The sequence below is a fragment of the Hypanus sabinus genome, chromosome 2 (assembly GCF_030144855.1).
Source record: "Hypanus sabinus isolate sHypSab1 chromosome 2, sHypSab1.hap1, whole genome shotgun sequence".
Taxonomy (NCBI): Eukaryota; Metazoa; Chordata; class Chondrichthyes; order Myliobatiformes; family Dasyatidae; genus Hypanus; species Hypanus sabinus.
Genome location: NC_082707.1, coordinates 101892367 through 101919336, shown reverse-complemented (window position 1 = coordinate 101919336; position 26970 = coordinate 101892367). Strand labels below are relative to the sequence as shown.

The 26970-nt window shown below is 42.4% G+C and overlaps 1 protein-coding gene across 3 annotated transcripts in view; it reads left to right on the top strand.

Moving 5' to 3' along the window:
- The window catches only part of LOC132381635 (ephrin type-B receptor 1), a 653754-nt gene that overhangs the window by 396780 nt on the left and 230004 nt on the right, over positions 1–26970 (top strand). For all 3 annotated transcript variants that reach the window (XM_059951218.1, XM_059951207.1, XM_059951227.1), the window contains exon 5: positions 22931–23266. In XM_059951218.1, the coding sequence (XP_059807201.1) occupies positions 22931–23266 (336 nt within the window). The remainder of the gene's footprint in view (positions 1–22930; positions 23267–26970) is intronic.

Sequence of the window (26970 nt, the reverse complement as noted above, 5' to 3'; positions counted from 1 at the left end):
AACAATGTTGTCTCTTGCAAACCTTTTGCTCATAATATATATGTAGAAGCCCTCAGGATTCCCCTTGTCTGCTAGAGTAACTATATGTCTTCTTACAACCCTCCTGACTTCCTTCTTAAGTGTTGTTGCACTTATTGTACTCCTCAAGCACCTGCTTGCCTACACCATTTGTACACCTTCCTTTTCATAGCCAGGGCTCAATATCTTTCAAAAAGCAAAGTTGCCTAAACCTGTTATTCTTGACTTTAATTTTGATGGGAGCATGCAAACCCTGTATTTTCAAAATTTCACTTTTGAAGTACTCCCACTTTGCCAGAAGGGCACCTTTGCCAGAAAACAGCCTGGCCCAATCCACACTGGCAAGATCCTTTCTGGTGCCATCAAAATTGATCTTTCTCAAATTTATAATCTCAACCTGAGGACTAGGCCTATGCTTTTTCATAATTACCTTGAAACGAAGATTTATAATCACTCGAAGTAAAGCTTCCCCTACACACATGTCTCGTTCCTTAAGGAGATCTAGTATCACACTCTCTCCAGTTGGGGCTTCTATGTACTGATTAAAGAAACTTTGCTGAGCACATTTGACGAACTCTTTCCTATCTGAAAGCTTGATTAAGCACAGTTGTTTTGAAGATTAGGGAGTAATTGGAAGGTATTTTTAGAGACTGAATATATAAGTATTTGGATAGATGAGGACTGATTAGGGACTGAACATGGCTTTGTGCATGGTAAGTTGTGTCTAGCCAACCTCACATAGTTTTTTGATGAAATTGTTTAAGGAAGTTGATGAAGGCAAGGCAGTGGATGTTGTCTACATGGACTTTAGAAAGGTCTTTAGCAAAGTCCCATTATGTGAGGTTAGTCAAGAAGGTTCAGTCACTTGGCATTTAAGATAAGGCATTAAACTGGATTAAACATTGGATTTAACCATATAACCATATAACAATCACAGCACGGAAACAGGCCATCTCGGCCCTCCTAGTCCATGCCAAACTCTTAATCTCACCTAGTCCCACCTACCCGCACTCAGCCCATAACCCTCCACTCCTTTCCTGTCCACATACCTGTCCAATTTTACCTTAAATGACACAACTGAACTGGCCCCTACTACTTCTACAGGAAACTCATTCCACACAGCTATCACTCTCTGAATAAAGAAATACCCCCTCGTGTTTCCCTTAAACTTCTGCCCCCAACTCTCAAATCATGTCCTCTCGTTTGAATCTCCCCTACTCTCAACGGAAACAGCCTATTCACGTCAGTTCTATCTATCCCTCTCAAAATTTTAAATACCTCGATCAAATCCCCCCTCAACCTTCTATGCTCCAATGAATAGAGACCTAACTTGTTCAACCTTTCTCTGTAACCTAAGTGCTGAAACCCAGGTAACATCCTAGTAAATCGTCTCTGCACTCTCTCTAATTTATTGATATCTTTCCTATAATTCGGTGACCAGAACTGCACACAATATTCTAAATTTGGCCTTACCAATGCCTTGTACAATTTTAACATTACATCCCAACTTCTGTACTCAATGCTCTGATTTATAAAGGCCAGCATTCCAAAAGCCTTCTTCATTACCCTATCCACATGAGACTCCACCTTCAGGGAACTATGCACTGTTATTCCTAGATATCTCTGTTCCACTGCATTCCTCAATGCCCTACCATTTAACCATATAACCATATAACAATCACAGCATGGAAACATGACCTTCCACGCACAAATCCATGCTGGCTACTCCTAATCAGATCCTGTCTATCCAGATAATTATAAATACTATCTCTAAGAATACTTTCCATTAATTTACCCACCACTGATGTCAAACTGACAGGTCTATAATTGCTAGGCTTACTTCTAGAACCCTTTTTAAACAATGGAACCACATGAGCAATACGCCAATCCTCGTTTCTAATGACATCTTAAAGATCTCCGTCAGAGCTCCTGCTATTTCTACACAAACTTCCCTCAAGGTCCTGGGGAGTATACTGTCAGGACCCGGAGATTTATCCACTTTTAAAGTTCTTAAAAGCGCCAGTACTTCCACCTCTTTAATTGTCATAGGTTCCATAACTTCCTTACTTGTTTCCCACACCTTACAAAATTCAATATCTTTCTCCTTAGTGAATACCGAAGAGAAGAAATCGTTCAAAATCTCTCCCATCTCCCTCGGCTCCATAGCTGACCGCTCTGATTCTCTAAGGGGCCAATTTTATCTCTCACTATCCTCTCGCTTTTAATATAACTGTAGAAACCTTTCGGATTTACTTTCACCTTATTTGCCAAACCAACCTCATATCTTCTTTTAGCTTTTCTAATCTCTTTCTTAAAATTCCTTTTACATTCTTTATATTCCTCCTTTACTCCATGCTGCCTATATCTATTGTAGACATCCCTCTTTTTCTGAACCAGATTTCTAATATCCCTTGAAAACCATGGTGCTTTCAAACCTTTAACCTTTCCTTTCAACCTAACAGGAACATAAAGATTCTGTCCCCTCATAATTTCACCCTTAAATGACCTCCATTTCTCTATTACATCCTTCCCATAAAACAACTTGACCCAATCCACTCTCTCTAAATCCCTTCGCATCTCCTCAAAGTTAGCCTCTCTCCAATCAAAAATCTCAACTCTAGGTCCTGTCCTGCCCTTCTCCATAGTTATATTGAAGCTAATGCTATTGTGATCACAGGACCCGAAGTGCTCCCCAACACATACATCTGTCAGCTGACCTATCGCATTCCCTAACAGGAGATCCAACACTGCCCCATCTCTAGTCGGTACTTCTATGTATTGTTGCAAAAATCTATCCTGCACACATTTCACAAACTCTAAACCATCTAGCCCTTTTACAGAATGAGCTTCCCAGTCTATGTGTGGAAAATTAAAATCTCCCACAATCACCACCTTGTGTTTACTACAAATATCCGCTATCTCCTTACACATTTGCTCTTCCAACTCACGCTCCGCATTAGGTGGCCTATAATACACTCCTATCAGTGTTACTGCACCTTTCCCATTCCTCAATTCCACCCAAATAGCCTCCCTAGAGGAGCTCTCTAATCTATCCTTCCAAAGCACCGCCATAAGATTTTCTCGGACAAGCAATGCAACACCTCCTCCTCTGGCCCCTCCTACTCTATCACACCTGAAGCAACTAAATCCAGGAATATTTAGTTGCCAATCACACCCTTCCTGCAACCATGTTTCACTAATAGCTACAACATCATAATTCCAGGTATCAATCCACGCTTTAAGCTCATCCACCTTTCTTACAATGCTCCTAGCATTAAAATAGATACATTTAAGATACTCTCCACCCCCTCCTCTCTTTTCATCCCTAACAATGCATTCAAATTTATTATCCTTTTCTTTCTTCTCCCCTACATCTTCGGGCTGAGCGCATCCCTTCTCCATCACCTGCCTTTCCTCCCTCACACACTGTCTATTTACTTGCTCTACTGGTGAACTAACCTCCTCTCCCATGGTTTCCTCAAATTGATTCCTGCCCCCCCCCCAATCTTACTAGTTTAAAGTCTGCCCTGTAGCCCTAGCAAACCTCCCCGCTAGGATACTGGTCCCCCCAGGATTCAAGTGTAACCCGTCCTTCTTGAGCAGGTCACGCCTGCCCCAGAAGAGGTCCCAATGATCCAGAAACTTGAATCCCTGCCCCCTGCTCCAATCCCACAGCCACGCATTCATCCTCCACCTAATTCTATTCCTACTCTCACTGTCGCGTAGACAAGGCAGTAATCCCGAGATTACTACCTTTGCGGTCCTTCTTCTTAACTGCCTTCCTAACTCCCTATACTCTCGTTTCAGGACCTCTTCCCCTTTTCCACCTATGTCATTGTTACCTACATGTGCCACGACCTCTGGCTCCTCACCCTCCTACTTCAGGATATCTTGGACGCGATCAGAAACGTCCCAAACCCTGGCACCAGGGAGGCAAATTACCATCCGGGACTCCCGATCACCTCCACAGAACCGCCTGTCTGAACCCCTGACTATCGAGTCCCCTATTACTGTGGTCCTCTTTCTTCTATCCCTACCCTTCTGAGCTACAGGGCCGTCCTCTGTGCCGGAGGCCCGGCCACTGTCACTTCCTTCAGGTAGCCTGTCCCCCCCAACAGTACTCAAACATGAGTACTTATTGTCAAGGGGTACAGCCACTGGGGTACTCTCTAGTACCTGCCTCTTCCCCTTCCTGACCGTGACCCACCTAACTGCCTCCCGTGGCCCCGGAGTGACCACCTGCCTGTAACTCCTCTCTATCACCTCCTCACTCTCCCTGACCAGGCAAAGGTCATCGAGCTGCAGTCCAGTTCCCTAACTCGGTCCCTCAGGAGCTGCAGTTCAGTGCACCTGGCGCAGATGTGGACGTCCAGGAGGCTCGGAGACTCCAGGACCTCCCACATCCGACACCGAGAACAACAAGCTGCCCTCACACTCATACTTCCCGAAAAACTGAAAAATAACAAGAACTAAAAGATAAGCCTACTGTGCCCTCTTCCGCCTAAGCCCCCTGAGCCCAAGCCCTACACTCTGCTCCCGGCGCACTCCGCTGCCCGCTTCTTAAGACTGCGTTCTTTTTATATCTTCCCTCCTTCCCAGGCCTCCTCACGCGCCTGCGCAGTCCCGCCTCTCAGAACTCCGATCTGAGACGCAATTGGACAATTTGAAAATGGCCGCCGCTGCACTTCCTCTCAAAGCCTCGCTGTCCTCTTCCAAAAGAGATTTGTGGAGAATCCAGAGAGTGTTTGTAAAGGGTTGCTTCTCTGACTGGAGGCCTGTGACTAGTGCTGAGTTTGTTGTTTCTCATCTCTAGCAACAATCTGGATAATAATATGGTAAACTGGATCAACAAATTTGGAAGACTATTGATGTAGTGGACAGTGAGGTAGACTATCAAAGCTTGTAACAGGATCTGGACCAGCTGGTGAAATGTGTTGAAAAACGGCAGGTAGGATTTCATGCAGACAAGTGTGAGGTGTTGCACTTTGTGAGTGTAGGCCTTGCATGGTGATCAGTAGGGTGTGGTAGAACAGAGAGATCTGGCAATACAGATCCATAATTGCTTGAAGGCGGCATCACAGAGAAATAGGGTTGTAAAGAAAGCCTTTGGCCAATTGGCCTTCATAAGTCAAAGTATTGAGTCCATGAGTTGGATGTTATGTTGAAATTGTGTATGATATAGTTGAGGTCTAATTTGGAGTATTGGTCACCTATATGGAAAGGTGTAAAGATTATGAGGGGTAAGATAGGTTAGGTTTTTCAACTGAGATTGGTGAAACTAGAACCAGACATCATGGGTTAAGAGTGAAAGATGACATGTTTAAGTGGAACATGACAGGAGAACTTCTTCACTCAGAGGGTGGTAAGAATGGGGAAGGAGTTATCAGTGCAAGTGATGGATGCAGGTCCGATTTATAACCATATAACCATATAACAAGCACAGCACGGAAACAGGCCATCTTGGCCCTCCTAGTCCGTGCCGAACCCTTAATCTCACCTAGTCCCACCTACCCGCACTCAGCCCATAACCCTCCACTCCTTTCCTGTCCATATACCTATCCAATTTTACCTTAAATGACACAACTGAACTGGCCTCTACTGCTTCTACAGGAAGCTCATTCCACACAGCTATCACTCCCTGAGTAAAGAAATACCTCCTCGTGTTTCCCTTAAACTTCTGCCCCCTAACTCTCAAATCATGTCCTCTAGTTTGAATCTCCCCTACTCTCAATGGAAACAGCCTGTTCACGTCAACTCTATCTATCCCTCTCAAAATTTTAAATACCTCGATCAAATCCCCCCTCAACCTTCTACGCTCCAATGATTAGAGACCTAACTTGTTCAACCTTTCTCTGTAACTTAATTGCTGAAACCCAGGTAACATCCTAGTAAATCGTCTCTGCATTCTCTCTAATTTATTGATATCTTTCCTATAATTCGGTGACCAGAACTGCACACAATATTCCAAATTTGGCCTTACCAATGCCTTGTACAACTTTAGCATTACATCCCAACTTCTGTACTCAATGCTTTGATTTATAAAGGCCAGCGTTCCAAAAGCCTTCTTCACCACCCTATCTACATGAGACTCCACTTTCAGGGAACTATGCACAGTTATTCCTAGATCTCTCTGTTCCTCTGCATTCCTCAATGCCCTACCATTTACTCTGTATGTTCTATTTGGATTATTCCTGCCAAAATGTAGAACCTCACACTTCTCAGCATTAAACTCCATCTGCCAACGTTCAGCCCATTCTTCTAACCGGCATAAATCTCCCTGCAAGCTTTGAAAATCCACCTCATTATCCACAACACCTCCTACCTTAGTATCATCGGCATACTTACTAATCCAATTTACCACCCCATCATCCAGATCATTTATGTATATTACAAACAACATTGGGCCCAAAACAGATCCCTGAGGCACCCCGCTAGTCACCGGCCTCCATCCCGATAAACAATTATCCACCACTACTCTCTGGCATCTCCCATCTAGCCACTGTTGAATCCATTTTATTACTCCAGCATTAATACCTAACGACTGAACCTTCTTAACTAACCTTCCATGTGGAACTTTGTCAAAGGCTTTGCTGAAGTCCATATAGACTACATCCACTGCCTTACCCTCGTCAACATTCCTTGTAACCTCTTCAAAAAATTCAATAAGGTTTGTCAAACATGACCTTCCACGCACAAATCCATGCTGGCTACTTCTAATCAGATCCCGTCTATCCAGATAATTATAAATACTAGCTCTAAGAATACTTTCCATTAATTTACCCACCACTGATGTCAAACTGACAGGTCTATAATTGCTAGGCTTCCTTCTAGAACCCTTTTTAAACAATGGAACCACATGAGCAATACGCCAATCCTCCGGCACAATCCCCGTTTCTAATGACATATTAAAGATCTCCGTCAGAGCTCCTGCTATTTCTACACAAACTTCCCTCAAGGTCCTGGGGAATATCCTGTCAGGACCCGGAGATTTTTTCCACTTTTAAATTTCTTAAAAGCGCCAGTACCTCCACCTCTTTAATTGTTGTAGGTTCCATAACTTCCTTACTTGTTTCCCACACCTTAGACAATTTCAAAATTTAAGAGAAATTTGGGTAGGCCTATGAATGGGGAGGGTATGGAGGTCTATGGTTCAGATGCAGGTCAATGCAAGTAGGCAGATTACTGCTTCAGCATGGACTAGATGGGCCAAGGGGCTTGTTTCTGTGCTGTAGTGTTTAATGACTCTGTTCTATCTGGGGATATCTGGCCTTCTGTCATTGTCTCATTCTCACATCCTGTCCCTAGCCACCATGCCCACTGCATTATGAACTAAACCAGATGATCATTTCATGTTGGGGTTTGGAGGGTATCATCCCTGGACAAGTGAAATCATTTGCAACTATATTCATTTTTCACGCAGTTAAAGAAGCAGCATCCATTTGGGTTACCCCATTTCCACTGCATCCATAAGATATCATTAATACTAATACATTATTATTCCCCTCCAGTAATGTGAGAGGAATATTTCGGCATGGCTGGATATAAAATCCCTCGCCATCTCCTAGCAAGCATCCAATTAGCCAGCACTTTCACCAGCTTGTTTTGAGCTCTTGCCACTTCAAGAAAGTCTAACAGCAAATGACACATTCTCAAACACGACAGCAAGATGTGTCAAATTGCTAACCTGGCATTAGATCAGAGTTTGATGTTGAGTAATGTAAATTGCACCCTATTTGATGCTTGACTTGCCTCAGACTATATTGGGATGATTAACTTCTGACCTATGCATTGCATAAGAAGTGAATCTTCCAACAGATTAAAGCTTGATAGTTGAGGGGTAATATCCATTCCTGAACCTGTTGATGTGGGTTCTGAGCCTCCTGTACCTTCTTCCCAATTGCAGCAGTGAGAAGAGAGCATGACCTGGGTGTTGGGGGTCCATGATGATGGATACTGCTTTCTGTGACAATCCTTCATGTAGATCTGGTCAATGGTAGGAGGGGCATTACCCATGATGGGCTGAGTCATACCCACTAATTTTTATAGGTTTTTCCTTTCAAGGGCATTCGTGTTTCCATACCAGGCTGTGATGCAACCAGTCAATATACCCTCCTCTACACATCTATAGAAGTTTATCAGTGTTTTAGGTATCAAGCCAAATCCTCACATTCTCCTAAGGAAATAGAGGCACTACTCTGTTTTCATCGTAATTGTCCTGACTTACTGGGCCAGGACAGGTCCTCTGAAATGATAACATTGAAGAATTTAAAGTTGCTAACTCTCTCCAACTCTGATGTCCCAGTGAGAAGTCTGTTTTCTTCCTCCTGAAGTCAATAATCAGTTCCTTGGTCTTGGTGGCATTGAGTGAAAAGTTGTTATTGAGGCACCGCTCAGCCAGATGTCAATCTCACACCAACAAGAGTGATGTTGCCAGCAAACTTAAATATGGCATTGGTGCTGTGCTTAGCCTCATGGTCATAAGTGTAAAGCAAGTGGAGCAGGGGTTTAAGCACATAGCCTTATGGTGCACATGTGTTGATGGAGATTGTGGAGGAGATGTTGTTGTCAATCCAAACTGAGTGGGCTCTGCAAGTGAGGAAATTGAGGATCTAGTTGTACAAGGAAGTATTGAGGCCTATTACTTGAAGCTTATTGGTTACTTTTGAGTGGATGATAGTATTGAATGCTGAAATGTAGTCAATGAAGAACATCCTAATGTATGGATCTTCACTGTTCAGATGCTCCAGAGTTGAGTAAAGAGCCAATGAAATGGCATCAGCTGTTGACCTTTTGTGACAGTAGGCAATTTGGAGCAGGTCCAAGTTGCTTCTCAAGAGGGATGTTCATGGATATGTGGAAGAAAATACAGACTCAAAGAGAATCTAATCAAGAGAGTGCATTTACTGATGACATGATATGCCTGGCACACATAGCCCTATTAGTAAGGCACTTGGTAAGAAATTCAGTATATTTGAGAAGTGTTTCCATGGGTTAGTTTTTCTTCGACGCAGAAAATGATTCAGCAACAGCACACTTGGTGGCTGCCCCTTTCTGATTTGATTGAAACAGAGTATTTCATTGTCTGTATTGATGTTTCTACGTACATGTGACAGATAAAGGTAATCTCTTTATCATGTGTTTGGCAATATTAAACAGGTAGCTAGAGGTATTTTTAGCTACTAAATGTCAGATCAGAAGCCACTCTGAAATAATGGTGTTTGAGCTGCTATATGTAGCTTTGAAATATGTGTCATTTAATGTGTGGATAGAGGCTCTTAATCACCAACCTCACCAAGTAGACTGGAGACGTCGGAAGGAAGAGAAGGAGCAGGAACCTGGTTCTGCCAGGAGATGGACTTGCCCGATAAGCTTGTAAAGAGGTTGGTTGGTTATGTTCTGAGTTTCTCAAGTCCACATTCCGAGATTCTCTAATCTATGTTCAAGGCCTTTTCCAGCTTTCAAGGCTTTTTCCCCACTGAAGTATCCCTGGTCTAAATATCCTCAGTCCTCCAGGTTCTCAAGGTCATCCAGGTTTCCCATTGTGCCCCTCTCCTGATTTCCCATGATCCTCCAGGTTTGCAAGGGTTATTCAAGGTTTTAGACGTTTACCTCAATGTTCCCCATTTCGATTTTTTTTAAATTTTTATTTATTGAGCTACAGCATAGAGTAGGCCTTCTGACCCTCCCAACCCTCTGCCCAACAGCCCCTAATTTAATCCTAGCCTAATTTTGGGACAGTCTACAATAACCAATTAACCTACCAACCAGTACAATTTAGACTGTCCCCAAAGAAACGAGAAACTGTTCACACAAACTCTTACAGGTAGCTGTGAGAGTTGAACCCAGGATGCTGGTACTGTAAAGTGTTGTGCTAGCCAGTACAATACTGTGACACCCCAAGTTTTCCAGGACTTTCGCATGTTCCCCAGGTCTCGCTGGGCCGTCAGGTGTTCGGTCATTGGGAGGGGCTACTGTAATGAGCTGTTTGTCCTTGTTCAAGGAGCCAGAGAGCATTGGGCTCTGAGGTTTTTAGAGCACTTGGTTAATTGTTATTTAATAAGAGTCGTTAATGTTTTAGTTTTAGAGTTCCTTGTAGTTTTTCTTGAGTGACTTGCTCTTTGTAATGAGGAATCCTGTTGTTTTCTGTTTAAACTTGTTAGGTTTATTTTTGCAGGTGGGGGGATTCCATGTTACTAATGTTATTTAAGGGGATGCCGGATTAGCACTAATTGTGGGGTCCTAGTTTTGAGAATGGTATATCTTGTGGTATCACTGGCTGAGCCACCGATGTTCTGTTAGAATTCTTAAGAATAAACTCCAGTCACCGTCTGTACAATGGAGTCTGTCTTTCCTTTGTACTTGGGTTCTGACAATGCCAGTGCACATCGTGACACCCTCCCTACCACCATTTCTTTTCATTAAATTTCTATCACCTTAACCTTCCTCACTCTAATTACATTAAAGCTTTGTCGATAACCCTGTAGGTGCAATTTTCCACGGCACTGGCCCCAGATTGGTTCAAAGTACATTCCATCCCAATGGAACAGCACTAGTTCCGGTGCTACTGCCCTGTGGATTTAACCTAAAGCAACATGAAGACAAGTTGAAAATAAGATGGTGAATACAGGACTGAACATGTTATATTTGAATATGTACTGTATATGGAATTAAGAAGAGGATCTTGTAGTGCAGTTGTGAATTGGCAGGTATGATGTTGCTGGCATCACTGAGTCATGGTTGAAAGAGGATCAGAGCTGGGAGCCTAGCATCCAAACTTTCATATTGTTTTGAAAGAACAGGCAGATAGGCAGAGTGGTTGGCCTAAAAAACGAAATCTAAACATTAGAAAGAAGTGACATAGGATCAGAAGATGTATGGTCCATATGTTGAGAAACTGCAAGGGTATAAAGATCTTGATGAAAGTTATATACAGACTTCTGAAAGGTAGCTAAGCTGGCATACAAATTACAATGGGAGCTGCTGCATAAGGGACAATGTTATGGTGGTCGTGGGGGATTTTAATATGCAGGTAGCTTGGGAATATCACACTGGTGATATTCCTCCCAAGAGAAGGAATTTTTAGATGCCTATGACGTGGCTGTTTAGAGCAGCTTATGGTTGAATCCATCAGAGAAAAGACAGTTCTAATTGGGTATTGTGTAATCAAACCAGATTCTGTTAGGGAGGTTAAAGTAAAGGAATGCTAAGGAGGCATTAATCATGATATGATAGATCTCACCCTGCAGTTTGAGAGGGTGAAACTAAAATCAGATGTACTGATATTACAGTGGAGTAATTACAGAAGCACGAGACAGGTGCTGTCAAAGCTGACTGGAAGGGGATTCTAGCAGGGATGATGGTAGAGAAGCAATGGCTGGAGTTTCTGGGAATAATTCAGAAAATGCAGGATTGATCCATTCAAAAGAAGAAGCAGCATTCCAAATAGATGATGAGTAACATGCGGCTGGCAGTGAATTCAAAGACAGTTTAAGAACAGAAGAGAGTGCACACAGTACAGCAAAAAATGAGTAGGAAGTTAGAAGATAGTGGGGCTTTTCAAAACCAACAGAAAACAACTAAGGAGAGAAAGAGGAGAAATTAGCTATTCTTAGCCAATAACAGCAGTTTTTTTCACATGTAAAGAAAGTAAATGAAAGTGGATATTGGGCCATTAGAAAATGATGCTGGAGAGGTAGTAATAGGGGACAAAGAAATTGTGAATGAGCTGAGTAAGTATTCTGAATGTCATAATTGTGGAAGACACCAGCAGTATGCAAGAAGTTCAAGAGGGTCAGGTGCTGAAGTGAGCATGTTCGCTATTACTAAGGAGAATGTGCTTGGGAAGCTGAAAGGTGTGAAGGTATTTAGGCCACCTGGACCAGATGGACTACACCCCAGGGTTCTGGTAGAGTTAGTTGAAGTGATTGTGGAGGCATTAGTCTTGATCTTTCATGAGTCACTTGATTCTGGAATGGTTCCAGAAAACTAGACAATTGCAAATGTCACGCTATTCTTTAAGAAGGGCGTGTGGCAAATGACGGAATTATAGGCCAACTAGCTTGACTTCAGTGGATGGCAAGATATTAGAGTCCAATATTAAGGATGAAGCTTTGGGGTACTTGGAGGTACAAGATAAAATAAGCTGAACTCAGCACGGTTTCCTTCAGGGGAAATCTTGATTGACAAGTAACTGGCTGGATAGACAATGGGGAGTCAGTGGATATTGTTAACTAGGATTTTTAGAAGGCCTTTGACAAGGTGCCATGCATGAGGCTGCTTAACAAGATGAAAGCCCAGGTTATTATCATGGATAAACGATTGGATGGATGACTGGCAGAAGGATGCCAGTGGCATTAAAGGGGGCCTTGTTGGTTGGCTGCCAATAACTAGTGGTGTTCCTCAGGGGTCAGTGCAGGGTCCATCACCTCTCACATTATATTATAATGAACTGGATGATGCAGTTGATGGCTTTGTGGCTAGGTTTGCAAGTGATAAAAAAATAGATAGAGGGACAGGTAGTATTGAGGAAGCAGGGAGTCTGCAGAAGGATAGTTTTGGAGAATGGGCAAAGAAATGGCATGTGGAATGCAGTATAGGAAAGTGTATGGTCATGCACTAAGGTATAAGGAAAAAAAAACGTAGATTTTTCTAAACTGGGAGAAAATTCAGATGGGCAAGGTGCAAAGAGACTTGGGATTCCTAATGCAGGATTCCCTAAAGCTAACTTGCAGGTTGAGTCAGCAGTAACAAAGGCAAATGCAGTGTTATCATTCATTTCAAGAGGGCTGGAATACAAAAGCAAGGATGTAATTCTGATATTCTATGGCATTGGTCTGACCACTTTTGGAATATTGTAAGTAGATTTTGTTTTTATATCTAGGGAAGGATATGCTAGCTTTAGAGAAGGGCCAGAGGAGGTTGATTCATTGGAATGATTCCAGGAAGGCAATGGTTAAATGGCTCTGGGAGTTTAGAAGAATGATGGGCTATTTAAATATTGAAAGTCCTAGATAAGGTGTACATGGAGAAATTGTTTCCATAAGTAGGAGTCTCTACCTACCTGTTGTAAGACTATTAAATGGTTCCCTAGTATGTACGATAAGATGGACTCTTGACCTCGCAATCTCTTTCAAATCTCTTACTATCTTTCCTTTCAGTTAGTCCTGACGAAGGGTCTCTGCTTGAAATGTCGACAGTGTTTCTCCTTATAGATGCTGCCTGGCCTGCTGTGTTCCACCAGCATTTTGTGTGTGTTGCTTGAATTTTCAACATCTGCAGATTCCCTCTCAATCTATCTGGTTATAATCTTGTACCTTATTGTTTACCTGCATTGCACTTTCTCTGTAGCTGTTACTCTCTATTCTACATTTTTTTATTGTTTTACCTTGTTCTACCTCAATGATCTGACTATCTGACCTGTTTGAACAACATGCAAGACAAGCTTTTCACTGTATCATGTGACAATAATAAACAATTATCAGAGTTCTTAGGAAGGATTACTTCAGCACTCGGAGTAATTGTTGCCATTCTCGTGTCTGTCTGTTGAGCATTTCATGCATTAGGAGGCTTTGGTACCTCCTGATATCCATGGTGCAGTGCCAGCTAGTTGCACTCCTATTGAAGTTGTTCCCGAAGGGGCATGCAGCTGAGATACAGAAAAGCACAAGTTGGGATGTCAGAACCACATATGAATCTTGGAGCTCTGGACACCTTCAAGTTTCAGGAAGCTTACATTTTAATCTGACCTCTCCATTCTGTTCCCGATTAGCACAAAATTTTCTTATGCCACTGGCCTGTGGAAGATCTTGATCTTGTGTGTGTCAATGAGTAAATTTCCTCTGCAGTTATCTGATGAATTCTTGAGAGGTTCTTTTTTTCAGAAAGGCATTTGTGGTTTCACCAGAGGCAGTAAACAATAAGATCATTACAAATGCAAAAGGTGATGATCTAAACATAACTTGGGTCAATCTGCCCCAGAACTGGCTGGAGTACGCATTGCATAGAATGGCCAACAAATGTTGACTGTTTGAATCAATCCTTGTGGATGTCAGAATCAGGTTTAATATCCCTGACATACTGTATGTCATAAAAATTGTTGTTTTACAGCAGCAGTACACTGTAATGCATAAAAAAACTAACAATGTTATGGGAAATGTATATTGAAAATTTATTTAAATAGGTTGGACAAAATGAAAGCAAAAATATAGTGAGGTAGTGTACATGGGTTCATTGTCCATTCAGAAATCCGATACAGAGGGGAAGAAGCTGTTTCTGAAACATTGAGTGTGTATTTTCATACTCCTGTACCTGGCCCTTGATGTTAGCAATGAGAAGAGGGCATGTCCTGGGTGACGGGTGTACTTACTGATGGATGCCTCCTTCTTGAGGGCATTGCTTTTTGAAGGAATCCTCGATGCTGGGGAGACTGGTGCCCATGATGGAGCTCACAACTTTCTGTAGCTTTTCCTGAGACTGTGTAGAGCCCCTCTGTGCCAGACAGTGATACAACCAGTTAGATGCTCTCCACAGTACATCTGTATAAATTTGTGAGAGTCTTTAGTGACATAACAAGTCTCCTCAAACTCCTAATGACATATAGCTGCTGTCATGTCTTCTTTGCAATTACATCAATATGTTGGGCTCAGGACAGATTCTCGGAGATGTTGGAACTGCTAACCTTTTGCACTACTGATCCCTCGCTGAGGATTGGTCTGTGTTCCTTCGACTTACCCTTCCTGAAGTCCACAATCAATTCCTTGTGTCAGTGTCAGCAGAACCTGTACCTACCGTATTAAGATTCCTTGTTCTGTTATCCACCGAACCAGATTTCCTGTAAATTAATCTGTAATAATTTCCATTATTCTGTGCTCTAGTTTGCTGCCCTCATTCACGTAATATCCCCTGCATTGCTTCCTGTAGAGTCATATGATTGGATACGAGGAGCCATCTGCCCACCGTGACAGATTGCCTTAATGTGACAATGCTCCACTGCTTTCTCACTGCACGAGACGTATCTGGGTTAGGACAGTGTTGATAAATTACTGAGGCTTTACTCTTGTGGTCTGTGATGTCATCTCAGTCCATTGGTGTGTGAAATTACACATGGAGTACCAGTGGACCCTGTGGGCTTCTGTCTGGGTTTGTCTTGTGCTCAATGCTTGTTATAACCTGTTTAAAAATCCTCACTAAACACTCCCACTGAAGCAGTGAAGTCACTAATGCTGACCAGTGCAGTGACCTACTTTCCCCCAGCATCTTTCAGTGTGTCTACCTACCCCAACCAACTGTTATCTGCTTGTCTACCATCTTCATCTCATGTCTCTCTTCCCCCCTGTATGTCCAAAATCCCATGATTTCCATCTTGCCCTCCATCTATTGATCTTCCCATGCATCTGCATATCCTTCTACAAACTGAATATCAATTCCCTCAGACTTTGTTGTTTCATATTACACTTGCATTCATTATTATAGCTGTTTATCCATCTTTTTTAATCAAACTATTGATCATCGACTGACATAGATTAACTGTCTCTACATTTTAATCTGTTCAATATATCTCAGTCTCCAAATGTTTCAATGTTCCCACCAATTGCTTACCTTCTTCCCGACTGTTTCTATTTTTGTTTCCTACCCTACTTTGCCTGTTACTACTTCATTTGTTTTCCCACTGTCTAACTGTTACACCTCAGTTGGTTCATTTCAACATTTCCTATTGTCTGACGGTTACACCTCAGCTGGTTCATTTCAGTGTTTCTCTGTGTACAGGTACCCACCACAACTCCACTGTAGTGCAGAACTCCATTGCCATAGAGTTAACCATGCTCACAGTCAAGTTTGCAATATTGGAATAATGAAAAACTGCACAACGGTTTAGGAAGTTCTGTTCTTGCAATGCAGAATAGACTAGCAAAACTGATTGTCATGTTTCTAACCCTGTCGTAAGGCTACTGGGGAGGGTTTAAACTAGAATTGTTGGAGGGTGGGAACCGAACTGAAAAGACTGGGGAAGAGGAGGCTGGCTCACAAACAGAGAAGGCAGGGCAAGGGGGAGGATAGACAGGTGATAGGGAAGAGACACGCTCAGACCGAAGGTTTGAAATGTATCTATTTTAACGCACGGAGTATTGTGAACAAACCGGATGAGCTTAGAGTGTGGATCAGTACTCGGAGATATGATGTTGTGACCATTACAGAGACTTGGATGGCTCAGGGACAGGAATGATTACTTCAAGTGCTGGGTTTCAGAAAGGACAAGGAGGGAGGCAAAAGAGTTGGGGATGTGGCACTGTTGATCGGAGATGGTGTCACTGCTGCAGAAAAGGTGGACGCCATGGAGGGATTGTCTACGGAGTCTCTGGGGGTGGAGGTTAAGAACAGGAAGGGTCAATAAATTTACTGGGTGTTTTTTATAGGCCGCCCTCTAGTAACAGGGATATTGAGGAGCAGATAGGGAAACAGATCCTGGAAAGGTGTAATAATAACAGAGTTGTTGTTGTGGGAGATTTTAATTTCCCAAATATCGATTGGCATCTCCTAGAGCAAGGGGTTTAGATGGGGTGGAGTTTGTTAGGTGTGTTCAGGATGGTTTCTTGACACAATATGTAGATAAGCCTACAAGAGGAGAGACTGTACTTGATCTGGTATTGAGAAATGTACCTGGTCAGGTGTTAGATCTCTCAGTGGGAGAGCATTTTGGAGATAGTAATCATAATTCTATCTCCTTTACAATAGCATTGGAGAGAGATAGGAACAGACAAGTTAGAAAAGCATTTAACTGGAGTAAGGGGAATTATGAGGCTATCAGGCAGGAAGCTTAAATTGGAAACAGATGTCAGGGAAAAGTACGGAAGAAATGTGGCAAATGTTTAGGGGATATTTGTGTGGAGTTCTGCATAGGTACATTCCATTGAGACAGTGAAGTTATGGTCGGGTACAGGAACCGTGGTGTACAAAGGCTGTAACAAATATAGTCAATAAGAAAAGAAAAGCTTACAAAAGGTTCAGAGAGCTAGGTATTGTTAGAAATCCAGAAGATTATAAGGCTAATAGGAAGGAAAATTAGAAGGAAATTAGGAGAGCCAGAAAAGGCCATGTGAAGGCCTTGGAGGCAGGATTAAAGAAAACCCCCAAGGCATTCTACAAGTATGTGAAGAGCAAGAGGATAAGACATGAAAGAATAGAACCTATCAAGTGTGACAGTGGGAAAGTATGTATGGAATCGGAGGAAATAGCAGAGGTACTTAATGAATACTTCAGTATTCACTATGGAAAAAGATCTTGGTGATTGTAGTGTTGACTTGCAGCAGATTGAAAAGGTTGAGCATGTAGATATTAAGAAAGAGGATGTGCTGGAGCTTTTGGAAAGCATCAAGTTGGATAAGTCACCGGGACTGGTGAGGTGTACCCCAGGCTACTGTGGGAGGCAAGGGAGGAGATTGCTGAGCCTCTGGCGATGATCATCATCAATGGGGATGAGAGAGGTTCCAGAGAATTGGAGGGTTGTGGATGTTGTTCCTTTATTCAAGAAAAGGAGTAGAAATAGCCCAGGAAATTATAGACCAGTGAGTCTCACCTCAGTGGTTGGTAAGTTGATGAAGAAGATCCTGAGAGCCAGGATTTATAAACAATTGGAGAGGTATAATATGATTAGGAGTAGTCAGCATGGCTCTGTCAAGGGCAGGTCCTGCGTTATGAGCCTAATTGAATTTTTTGAGGATGTGACTAAACACATTGATGAAGGAAGAGCAGTAGATGTAGTGTATATGGATTCCAGCAAGGCATTTGATAAGGTACTCCATGCAAGGCTTATTGAGAAAGTAAGGAGGCATGGGATCCAAGGGGGCATTGCTTTGTGGATTCAGAACTGGCTTGCCCTCAGAAGACAGAGTGGTTGTAGACGGGTCATATTCTGCACGGAGGTTGGTCACCAGTAGAGTGCCTCAGTGATGTGTTCTGGGACCTTTACTCTTTGTGATTTTTATAAATGACCTGGATGAGAAAGTGGTGGGATGGGTTAGTAAGTTTGCTGATGACACAAAGGTTGGAGGTGTTGTGGATAGTGTGGAGGACTGTCAGAGGTTACAGTGAGACATTGATCGGTTGCAAAACTGGTCTGAGAAGTGGCAGATGGAGTTAAACCCTGATAATTGTGAAATGGTTCATTTTGGTACATCAAATATGATGGCAGAATATAGTATTAATGGTAAGACTCTTAGCAGTGTGGAGGATCAGAGGGCTCTTGGGGTCCGAGTCCATAGGACGCTTAAAGCGGTTGCACAGGTTGACTCTGTGGTTAAGAAAGCATGCAGTGTATTGGCCTTCATCATTCGTGGAATTGAATTTAGTTGAGAGGTAACGTTGCAGCTATATAGGACCGTGCTCAGACCCCACTTGGAGTACACTGCTTGCCTCACTATAAGAAGGATGCAGAAGCCATAGAAAGGATGCAGAGGAGATTTACAAGGATGTTGCCTGGATTGGGGAGCATGCCTTCTGAGAATAGGTTGAGTGAACTCGGCCTTTTCTCCTTGGAGCGACGTAGGATGAGAGGTGACCCGATAGAGGTGTATAAGATGATGAGAGGCATTGATGGTGTGGATAGTCAGAGGCTTTTTCCCAGGGCTGAAACGGCTGCCACAAGAGGGCACAGGTTTAAGGTGCTAGGGAGTAAGTACAGATGAGATGTCAGGGTAAGTTTTTTACTGAGAGTGGTGTGTGGAATGGGTTGCCGGCAACAGTGGTGGAGGCAGATACGAAAGGGTCTTTTACAAAACTTTTAGATAGGTACATGGAGCTTAGAAAAATAGAGGTCTATAGGTAAGCCTAATAATTTCTAAGGTAGGGACATGTTTGGCACAACTTCGTGGGCTTAAGGGCCTGTATTGGGCTGTAGGTTTTCTATGTTTCTGTGTAATCATCAGCAAGGTGATAGGGGTGTTGTGTTGTGTTGTGGCATTGTTGACCGAAGAAACAATATCCACTCCCCTACCTTCATCTAGCTTTTCATTACTCCTTCAAAAAATGTCTAAAAGTTACATCAGGCATTCCATGCACAAACACATGCGGACTCCTCCTAATCAGACTCTATTTATCCACATGCTTGCTAAATCCTGTTTCTCAGAATTCCCAGTAATTTCCCCACTAGTCATATCTGGCTGACCAGGCTGTAGTTTCCTGGCTAGTCTTTGCTACCCTTCTTAAAGAATGGAACAACCGTAGCCACTTCCTGTCCTTGGGAACTTCACCAATGACAAATGGTGAAGCAAGTATCTCTATAAAGGCTTCCACAACTTCCTTTCTAGCCTCCCCATAAAGTTGAAGGGTGCCCTGGTGATATATTCACCTTAATGCACTGTAAGGATGGAGATCCCCCTTTCCTAGCAATATGAATGTCCTTCAAAATATCTCTTATCCTCAACAAACAGATGAAAACTGACCTATCTAATGCAGCTCAAGATATTTCTCTACTCTCTGTATACACATGACTATGTGACTAGGCATAGCTCAAATACCATCTACAAATTTGCTGACAATATAACCATTGTTGGTAGAATCTCAGGTGGTGACGAAAGGGAATACAGGAGTGAATTATGCCAACTAGTGGAGTGGTGTCACAGCAACAACCTGGCACTCAATGTCAGTAAGACGAAAGAGCTGACTGTGGATTTCAGGAAGGGTAAGATGAAGGAACACATACCAATCCTCATAAGGGATCAGAAGTGGAGAGAGTGAACAGCTTCAAGTTCCTGGGTGTCAAGATCTCTGAGGATCTAACATGGTCCCAACAAATTGATGTAGTCATAAAGAAGGCAAAAGAGTGGTTATAATTAGGATTTTGAAGAGATTTGGCATGTCAACAAATGCACTCAAAAACTTCTATGGTTGCACTGTGGAGAGCATTCTGACAGGCTGCATCACTGTCTGCTATGGAGGGGCTACCGCACAGGACTGAAAGAAGCTGCAGAATGTTATAAATCTAGTCAGCTTCATCTTGGGCACTAGCCTACAAAGTACCTGGGACATCTTCAAGGAGTGGTGTCTCAGAAAGGCAGTGTATATTATTAAGGACCTCCAGCACCCAGGGCATGCCCTTTTCTCACTGTTACCATCAGGTAGGAGGTACAGAAGCCTGAAGGCACACACTCAGTGATTCAGGAACAGCTTCTTCCCCTCTGCCATCCAATTCCTAAATGGACATTGAAGGTTTGGACACTACCTCGCTATTTTTAATATACAGTATTTCTGTTTTTGCACATTTTAAAAAAAATCTATTCAATATATGTAATGGATTTACTTGTTTATTTACTATTATGTTTTTTTTAATTATTTTTTTCTCCCTCTGCTAGATTATGTATTGCATTGAACTGCTGCTGCTAAATTAACAGATTTCACATCACATGCCAGTGATAATAAACCTGATTCTGATTCAGCCCGTGTCTTGGGAATAATCAATAATGTTGGCTTTATAAGTGGTGCCCACATCCTACATAAAGTACTGGGTACTGATTGATCATAGTCCAAAGCTGAATGAAATAATGATGGAATTAGTAGAACCATTGCCTTTTCTATTTTCATCTGATGCAGAGCTAGAGAAGAAGCATTGCTGAATCACAAACTATGTCCCACCAGACATAATCCTTTGGGATGGCAAAATAAACTGTTCTGTTGTGCACAAATTAATTCATATGGATAGACTACAAAAAGAAAGGAGATTTTACTACAGTTTTATAGATCCCTGGTGATGGCTGACAGCCACTGCCTTCTCAAGATTGTTGAAAAAGCTTGGGAAGGGAATAGTGGTTTACCAGACATGAACAACTTTGAGGGTCTTTTATTGTAAGGAAGATTGTAGTCTGTTCTTAGTGGAACAGAAACAAGCTGCTGCTGAAGTAGATGCTTATAAAGGTTTTGCTAAAGTAAGTGTAAGAATAAAAACTTACTTTCATTATTGAGTGTATGAAATGTGACATGATTATTCGTGGTCATTTACAGCAGATCTCAGAGTTCAAAGTAAATTTATTATCAGGTACATCTGTATCACCATACACTTCCTTGAGATTAGTTTTCTTGCCAGCATTCACAATAGAACGAAAAAGTGCAAAAGAGCCAGTGAAAAACTGCACACAAAGACTGGCAAACAACCAATGTGCAATAAAATACAATATGTGGGAATACAATAATAATAATAAATAGATAGTAAATAAATAATACAGAGAATATGAGTTGTTAACTTCTTGAAAGTTTGTCCATAGGTTGCGGGATCAGTTCAGAATTGAGGTGAGTGAAGTTAACCATACTGCTTCAAGATCCTGATAGTTCAAGGTGATAACTGTTCCTAAGGCTCTGACCCTCCTTCCCAGTAGCAGCAGCAGGAAAGCATCAGCTGGATGCTGGGGTCCTTGACGACAGGTGCTGCATTTTTGTGGCAGCACTCATTGCAAATGCGCTCAATGGTGGGGAGGGCTTTGCCTATGAAGAATTGGGTTGTATCCACCATTTTCTGCAGGCTTTTCCAGTCTTCGCCATTGTTTTATACCAGGCCATGAACCAGTCAGGAGCCTCTCCACTGTGCATCTATGGAAATTTGTTAAAGTTTCAGAGTACATGCTGAATCTGCATAGACTTCTAAGAAAGTAGAGGTGCTGCCGTGGCTTCTTTGTGATGGCACTTGTGTGCTGGTCCCATGACAGATCATCTGATATGATAATGTAAAGGAATTTAATGTTACTGACCCTCTTCACCTCCAACCCCCTAAAGAGGACTGGCTCGTGGACCTTTGGTGTCTTCCTCCTGGTTCCTTCTTTGGTTCTGCTGACATTGAGTGAGAGGTTATTGTTGTAGCTCCATTTGACTAGAATTTCAATCCCTCTCCTATATGCCAATTCCTCACAACCTTGGATTCGACCAACAACAGTGGTACTGTCAGCAAACATAAATATGGCATTGGAGCTGTGCTTAGCCGCACAGTCATAGCAAGTAGAGCAGGAGGCGGAGTATACAGCCCTGCTGGTGATGTTGTAGTCAATCCGTATTGACTGGAGTCTACAAGTGAGGAAATCAAGGACCCAGTTGTACAGGTCTAAGTCTTGGAGCTTAGTGATTAGTTTATAAATACGGTAAATAGCAGAAAATATGGTTGAATGCTGAGCTATCATCAATGAAGAGCATCCTGACGATGCATCTTCATTGTCCAGATGTTGCTGAGCTGAATGAAAAGTCAGTGAAATGGCATCTGCTGTTGCTTGTTGTGACTGTTTTCCAAATTGGAGCAGCTCCAAGTCACCCCTCAGGCAGGAGTTGATATGCTTGATTACCAACCTCTCACTGCATTTCAACACAGTGGATATAAGTGCTCCTGGACAATAGTCATTGAAGAAGGTTATGATGTCTTCTTGGGTACCAGTATGACTGGAGCCTGCTTGAAGCAGTTGGGTACCTCAGACTGCTGAAGTGAGATATCAGTAAACAATCCAGCCAGATGATTAGCATGAGTGCCTCAGTTCTTGACAGGGTGCACTGTGTGGCAAGATGCTTACTGTGAGTTCACCCTCCTGAAGGATGCTCTCATACTGTTCTCAGAGACTAAAATATAGAGTGGCAATAATAAGAAATATTTTCACTTGGAGATTTATTAGGACCTGTAATGCTCTGTTGAAAGTGGAGGTGAGAGCTGTTTCTATAAACCCATCGACAAAGTGGCTGAGCAGGCCTTAGCAGTATTCAGAGGATTACAGTAAGCCAGGGTGCAACATTGACCAACCAATTCTTGCATCGTTTGCCGGATGATGACACTCATTTGTGGTAATTCTTTTATGAGGCTCTAAATGTAAACTATATTGATGTTGCACTGTTTGCACTGTTCTCTGTTTGTTGTTGGGGCGATATATTCATATCATTCTGTCATTGTTTGCAGGTGTTCCCTCAGGCCCACGGAATGTGATCTCCAGTGTAAATGAGACCTCCATCACTCTGGAATGGCACCCACCACGTGACGTTGGTGGGCGAGACGACGTCATGTACAACATCATCTGCAAGAAGTGCCACAGCAACCGCAAGTTATGCACACGATGTGATGAGAACGTCGAGTTTGTGCCCAGGCAGTATGGTCTGACTGAAACCAGAGTCTTCATCAGTAGCCTCTGGGCACACACGCCATATACCTTTGAGATTCAGGCTGTCAACGGAGTTTCGGGCAAGAGTACGTTTTTGCCGCAACACGTGTCAGTCAATGTAACCACCAATCAGGCTGGTAAGTAGCTGGCAGACCATATCATTGGCCCATTGTGTTTGATTTGTTCCCAGGTTGTGCATATTGTTGCCTACAAGGAAAGTACGTTCCTTCCTGGTGAATTGGTTTATTATTGTCACTTATACTGAGATGCAATGAAAACAGTTGTTTTGCTTGTTATCTGTACATCACATCACATCAGTGCTGGGGACAGCAAGAACAGAATACAGAATAAAGAGTTACAGTTACAGAGAAAATACAGTGCTGGTGGGCAATAAAGTACAAGACCATAATGGGTTAGATAATGAGATCAAGAGTCCGTACTTGGGGATTGTTTAATTGTCTTATAACAGCAGGATAGAAGATGTTTTGGGGCCTCGTAATTGGCCTATGAACTGAGTGTTTTTCTGGATTAGAAAGCATTTAGGTGTCAACCACATGCTTGGGCTGGAGTCACATATCGGCCAATTCAGAATCAGAATCGGGTTTATTATCGCCGGAATCTGTCATGAAATTTGTTAACTTAGCAGCAGCAGTTTAATGCAATACATGATAATATAGAAATAAATAAATAAAACCAATTACTGTAAATGTAAACACGAGGAAATCTGCAGATGCTGGAAATTCAAGGAACACACACAAAATGCTGGTGGAACGCAGCAGGCCAGGCAGCATCTATAGGAAGAAGCACTGTTGACATTTTGGGCCGAGACCCTTCGTCAGGACTAACTGAAAGGAAAGATAGTAAGAGATTTGGAAGTAGGAGGGGGAGGGGAAAGTGCAAAATAATAGAAGACCGGAGGGGGTGGGGTGGAACTGAGAGCTGGAAAGGTGATTGGCAGAAGGGATACAGAGCCAGGGAAGGGAAAGGATCATGGGACAGGAGGCCTAGGGTTAAAGAATGGGGGAGGGGAGCACCAGAGGGAGATGGAGAACAGGCAAAGAGTGATGGGCAGAGAGAGAAAAAAAAGCTGGGGGGGAAGAAACTAAATATATCAGGGATGTAAATGTATAGATGTATATTGGATAGATTAAAAATAGAGCAAAAACAGAAATAATACATATAAAAAAGTGAGGTAGTGTTTGTGAGTTCAATATCCATTTAGGAATTGGATGGCAGAAGGGGAGAAACTGTTCCTGAATCACTGATTGTGTACCTTCAGGCTTCTGTACCTCTTTCCTAATGGTAAAAATGCCCTGGGTGCTGGGGGTCCTTAATAATGGACATAGTCTTTCTGAGGCGCCACTCCTTAAAGATGTGAAGGCTCCTTGAGGAGGCGGATACTATAGGGTCTTTTAAGAGACTCTTGGATAAGTACATGGAGCTTAGAAAAACAGAAGGCTATGGGTAACCCTGGGTAGTTTCTAAAGTAAGTACATTTTCCACACAGCATTGTGGGCTGAAGGGCCCATATTGTGCTGTAGGTTTTCTGTGTTCTATGTCTGGGTACTATGGAGGCTAAGATGGAGCTGACTGATTTTACAAATTCCTGTAACTTCTTTCAATTCTGTGTAGTAGCTCCTCTGCCCCCATTCCAGACAGTGATCCAGCCAGTCAGAATGCTCTCCATGGTACATCTGTAGAAGGTTTTGAGTTGTTTAGTTGACAAACCAAATCTTTTCAAACTCCTAATGAAATATAGCCACTGCCTTTCCTTCTTTATAGCTGCATTGATATGTTAGGACTGGGCTAGATCCTGGAGACCTTGACACCCAGGAACTTGAAATTGCTCACTTTCTCCACTTCTGATCCCTTTATGAGGATTGATGTGTGTTCCCTCATCTTACCCTTTCTGAAGTCATAATCAGCTTTCGTCTTACTGACACTGAGTGCAAGGTTGTTGCTGGGATACCACTCAACTTGCTGGTACATCTCACTCTCCTCTGTGCCCTCTCATTTCCATCTAAGATACAGCAATGGTTGTATCATCAGCAAATTTGTATTTGAGCTATAACTAGCCACAGTGTCATGGGTATAGAGCAAGTAGAGCAGTGGGCTAAGCACACTTCCCTGAGGTGCACCAGTGCTGATCATCAGCGAAGAGGAGATATTGTTAACAATCCGCACAGATTGTGGTCTTCTGGTTAGGAATTTGAGGATCCAATTGTCCCATGAGTACCATTAGTGAATGAATGTTTTTTTAACAACAGGCCAGTGGTTTTCATGGTCACCATTACTGAGAGCAGTTCATTTTTATTTCAAATTCACTTTATGACTCATTGAAAATTTTCAGTGTTTCATGTCTTTAACCATATACCTCATGTCAATTCATCACCGTTTAACTACTCATCAATTTAATCAAACTTCCCTTCCCATCAAGGACATATTGTACATTTCAAAACTATTAATGCATTGGACAACAGTTCACTCTGCATATTGCTTAACATGAGTCATCACCTTGCATAAAGCTTTGTTTTATACCATATTCAATAAATTGCTCATGTTATTACTCTGCTCAATACTATGCCAAGTGCAAACTGTTTTTCTATGTTGCAGATCCGGTAACCATCTTTATCTAGCACAGTAGTTATGAGCATCAATCCCTGAAAATTCGTTGATCTAAAAAGTTACTGATCTAAGCATTTGAACATAGGACATCAGGAAGAGAAATAAGCAATATGGTGGCTTGACCTCAACCTCCAATCCCTACCTACATTACACAACCTTGCAAACCAAGGATCTGTCTCAGTCTGCCTGAAAAAAATATTCAAAGACTCTGCTTCTACCACCCTTTGATCTTTTCCAAAAATCACAGGCCTCTTAGCGCAAAATTTTGCCTCATCTCTGCTGTCAATGAAAGGAACCTTTTGCAAACTGGGACCTTCATTTGAGATCCTCCCAAAAGAGAAATGTCCTCTCCTTATCCACTTTGTCAAGACCCCTGTGAAATCACACCCATGCCAAAGCTGAATGTAGCTGTGGTCTCTACCGTAGTCCTGGAGCAGTGGGTCAGGGTCCAAACTCTTCCACGGTTAGTATTTTCCACCTGGGTTCATCCTTGCATCCTAGTGTACAATAGAATCATATTTCCTGTATTCTGTCTCACTTCAAGCCCCATTCTCCCAGACAGATGGCCTGGATTGGCTTCAGGACCAATGACTGTTATCAATTTGTCATCCATTTGATCAGATTGTACCCTGTTCCCTTCTCCAAAGCAGTGAGGCATTTGTTCACTGAATAATTTGATCAGCTCATTCTGGATTTTGTTTGTACTGATACATACCTGAAAAGGGGATAAATATTCCTGGTGTTCCCACAACCAATGATCTTACTTCAAGGACTCTTAATCTTGTTATTTCATGCTCTTGTTACTTATTGCTCTTTATTGATATTTGCATTTTCACAGTTTATTTTTCATTGCTCCTGGTTACAGTCACTGTTCTATAGATTTGCTGAGTATGCCTGCAGGAAGAAGAATCTGTAGGCTGTATGTGGTAAATTTTATTTTGTGAACTTTTTTGAACTTTGCACATATCTCACAGATTCATACAGCATGGAAACAGGCCCTTTGTCCAACCAAGTCATTATAATCACCATCCAGCTGTCCACACTCATCCTACTAATCTCAAGGTTCCTTTAAACTCGCCCACATTCTGCCATCCACCTACACACTGGTGGCAATTTACACTGGTGAAATAACCTATTGAAATGCATTTCTTTGGGAAGTGGAAGGAATCTATAATGCATAAGAAAAACTACCCACTTGGTCACAGCGAGAATGAGT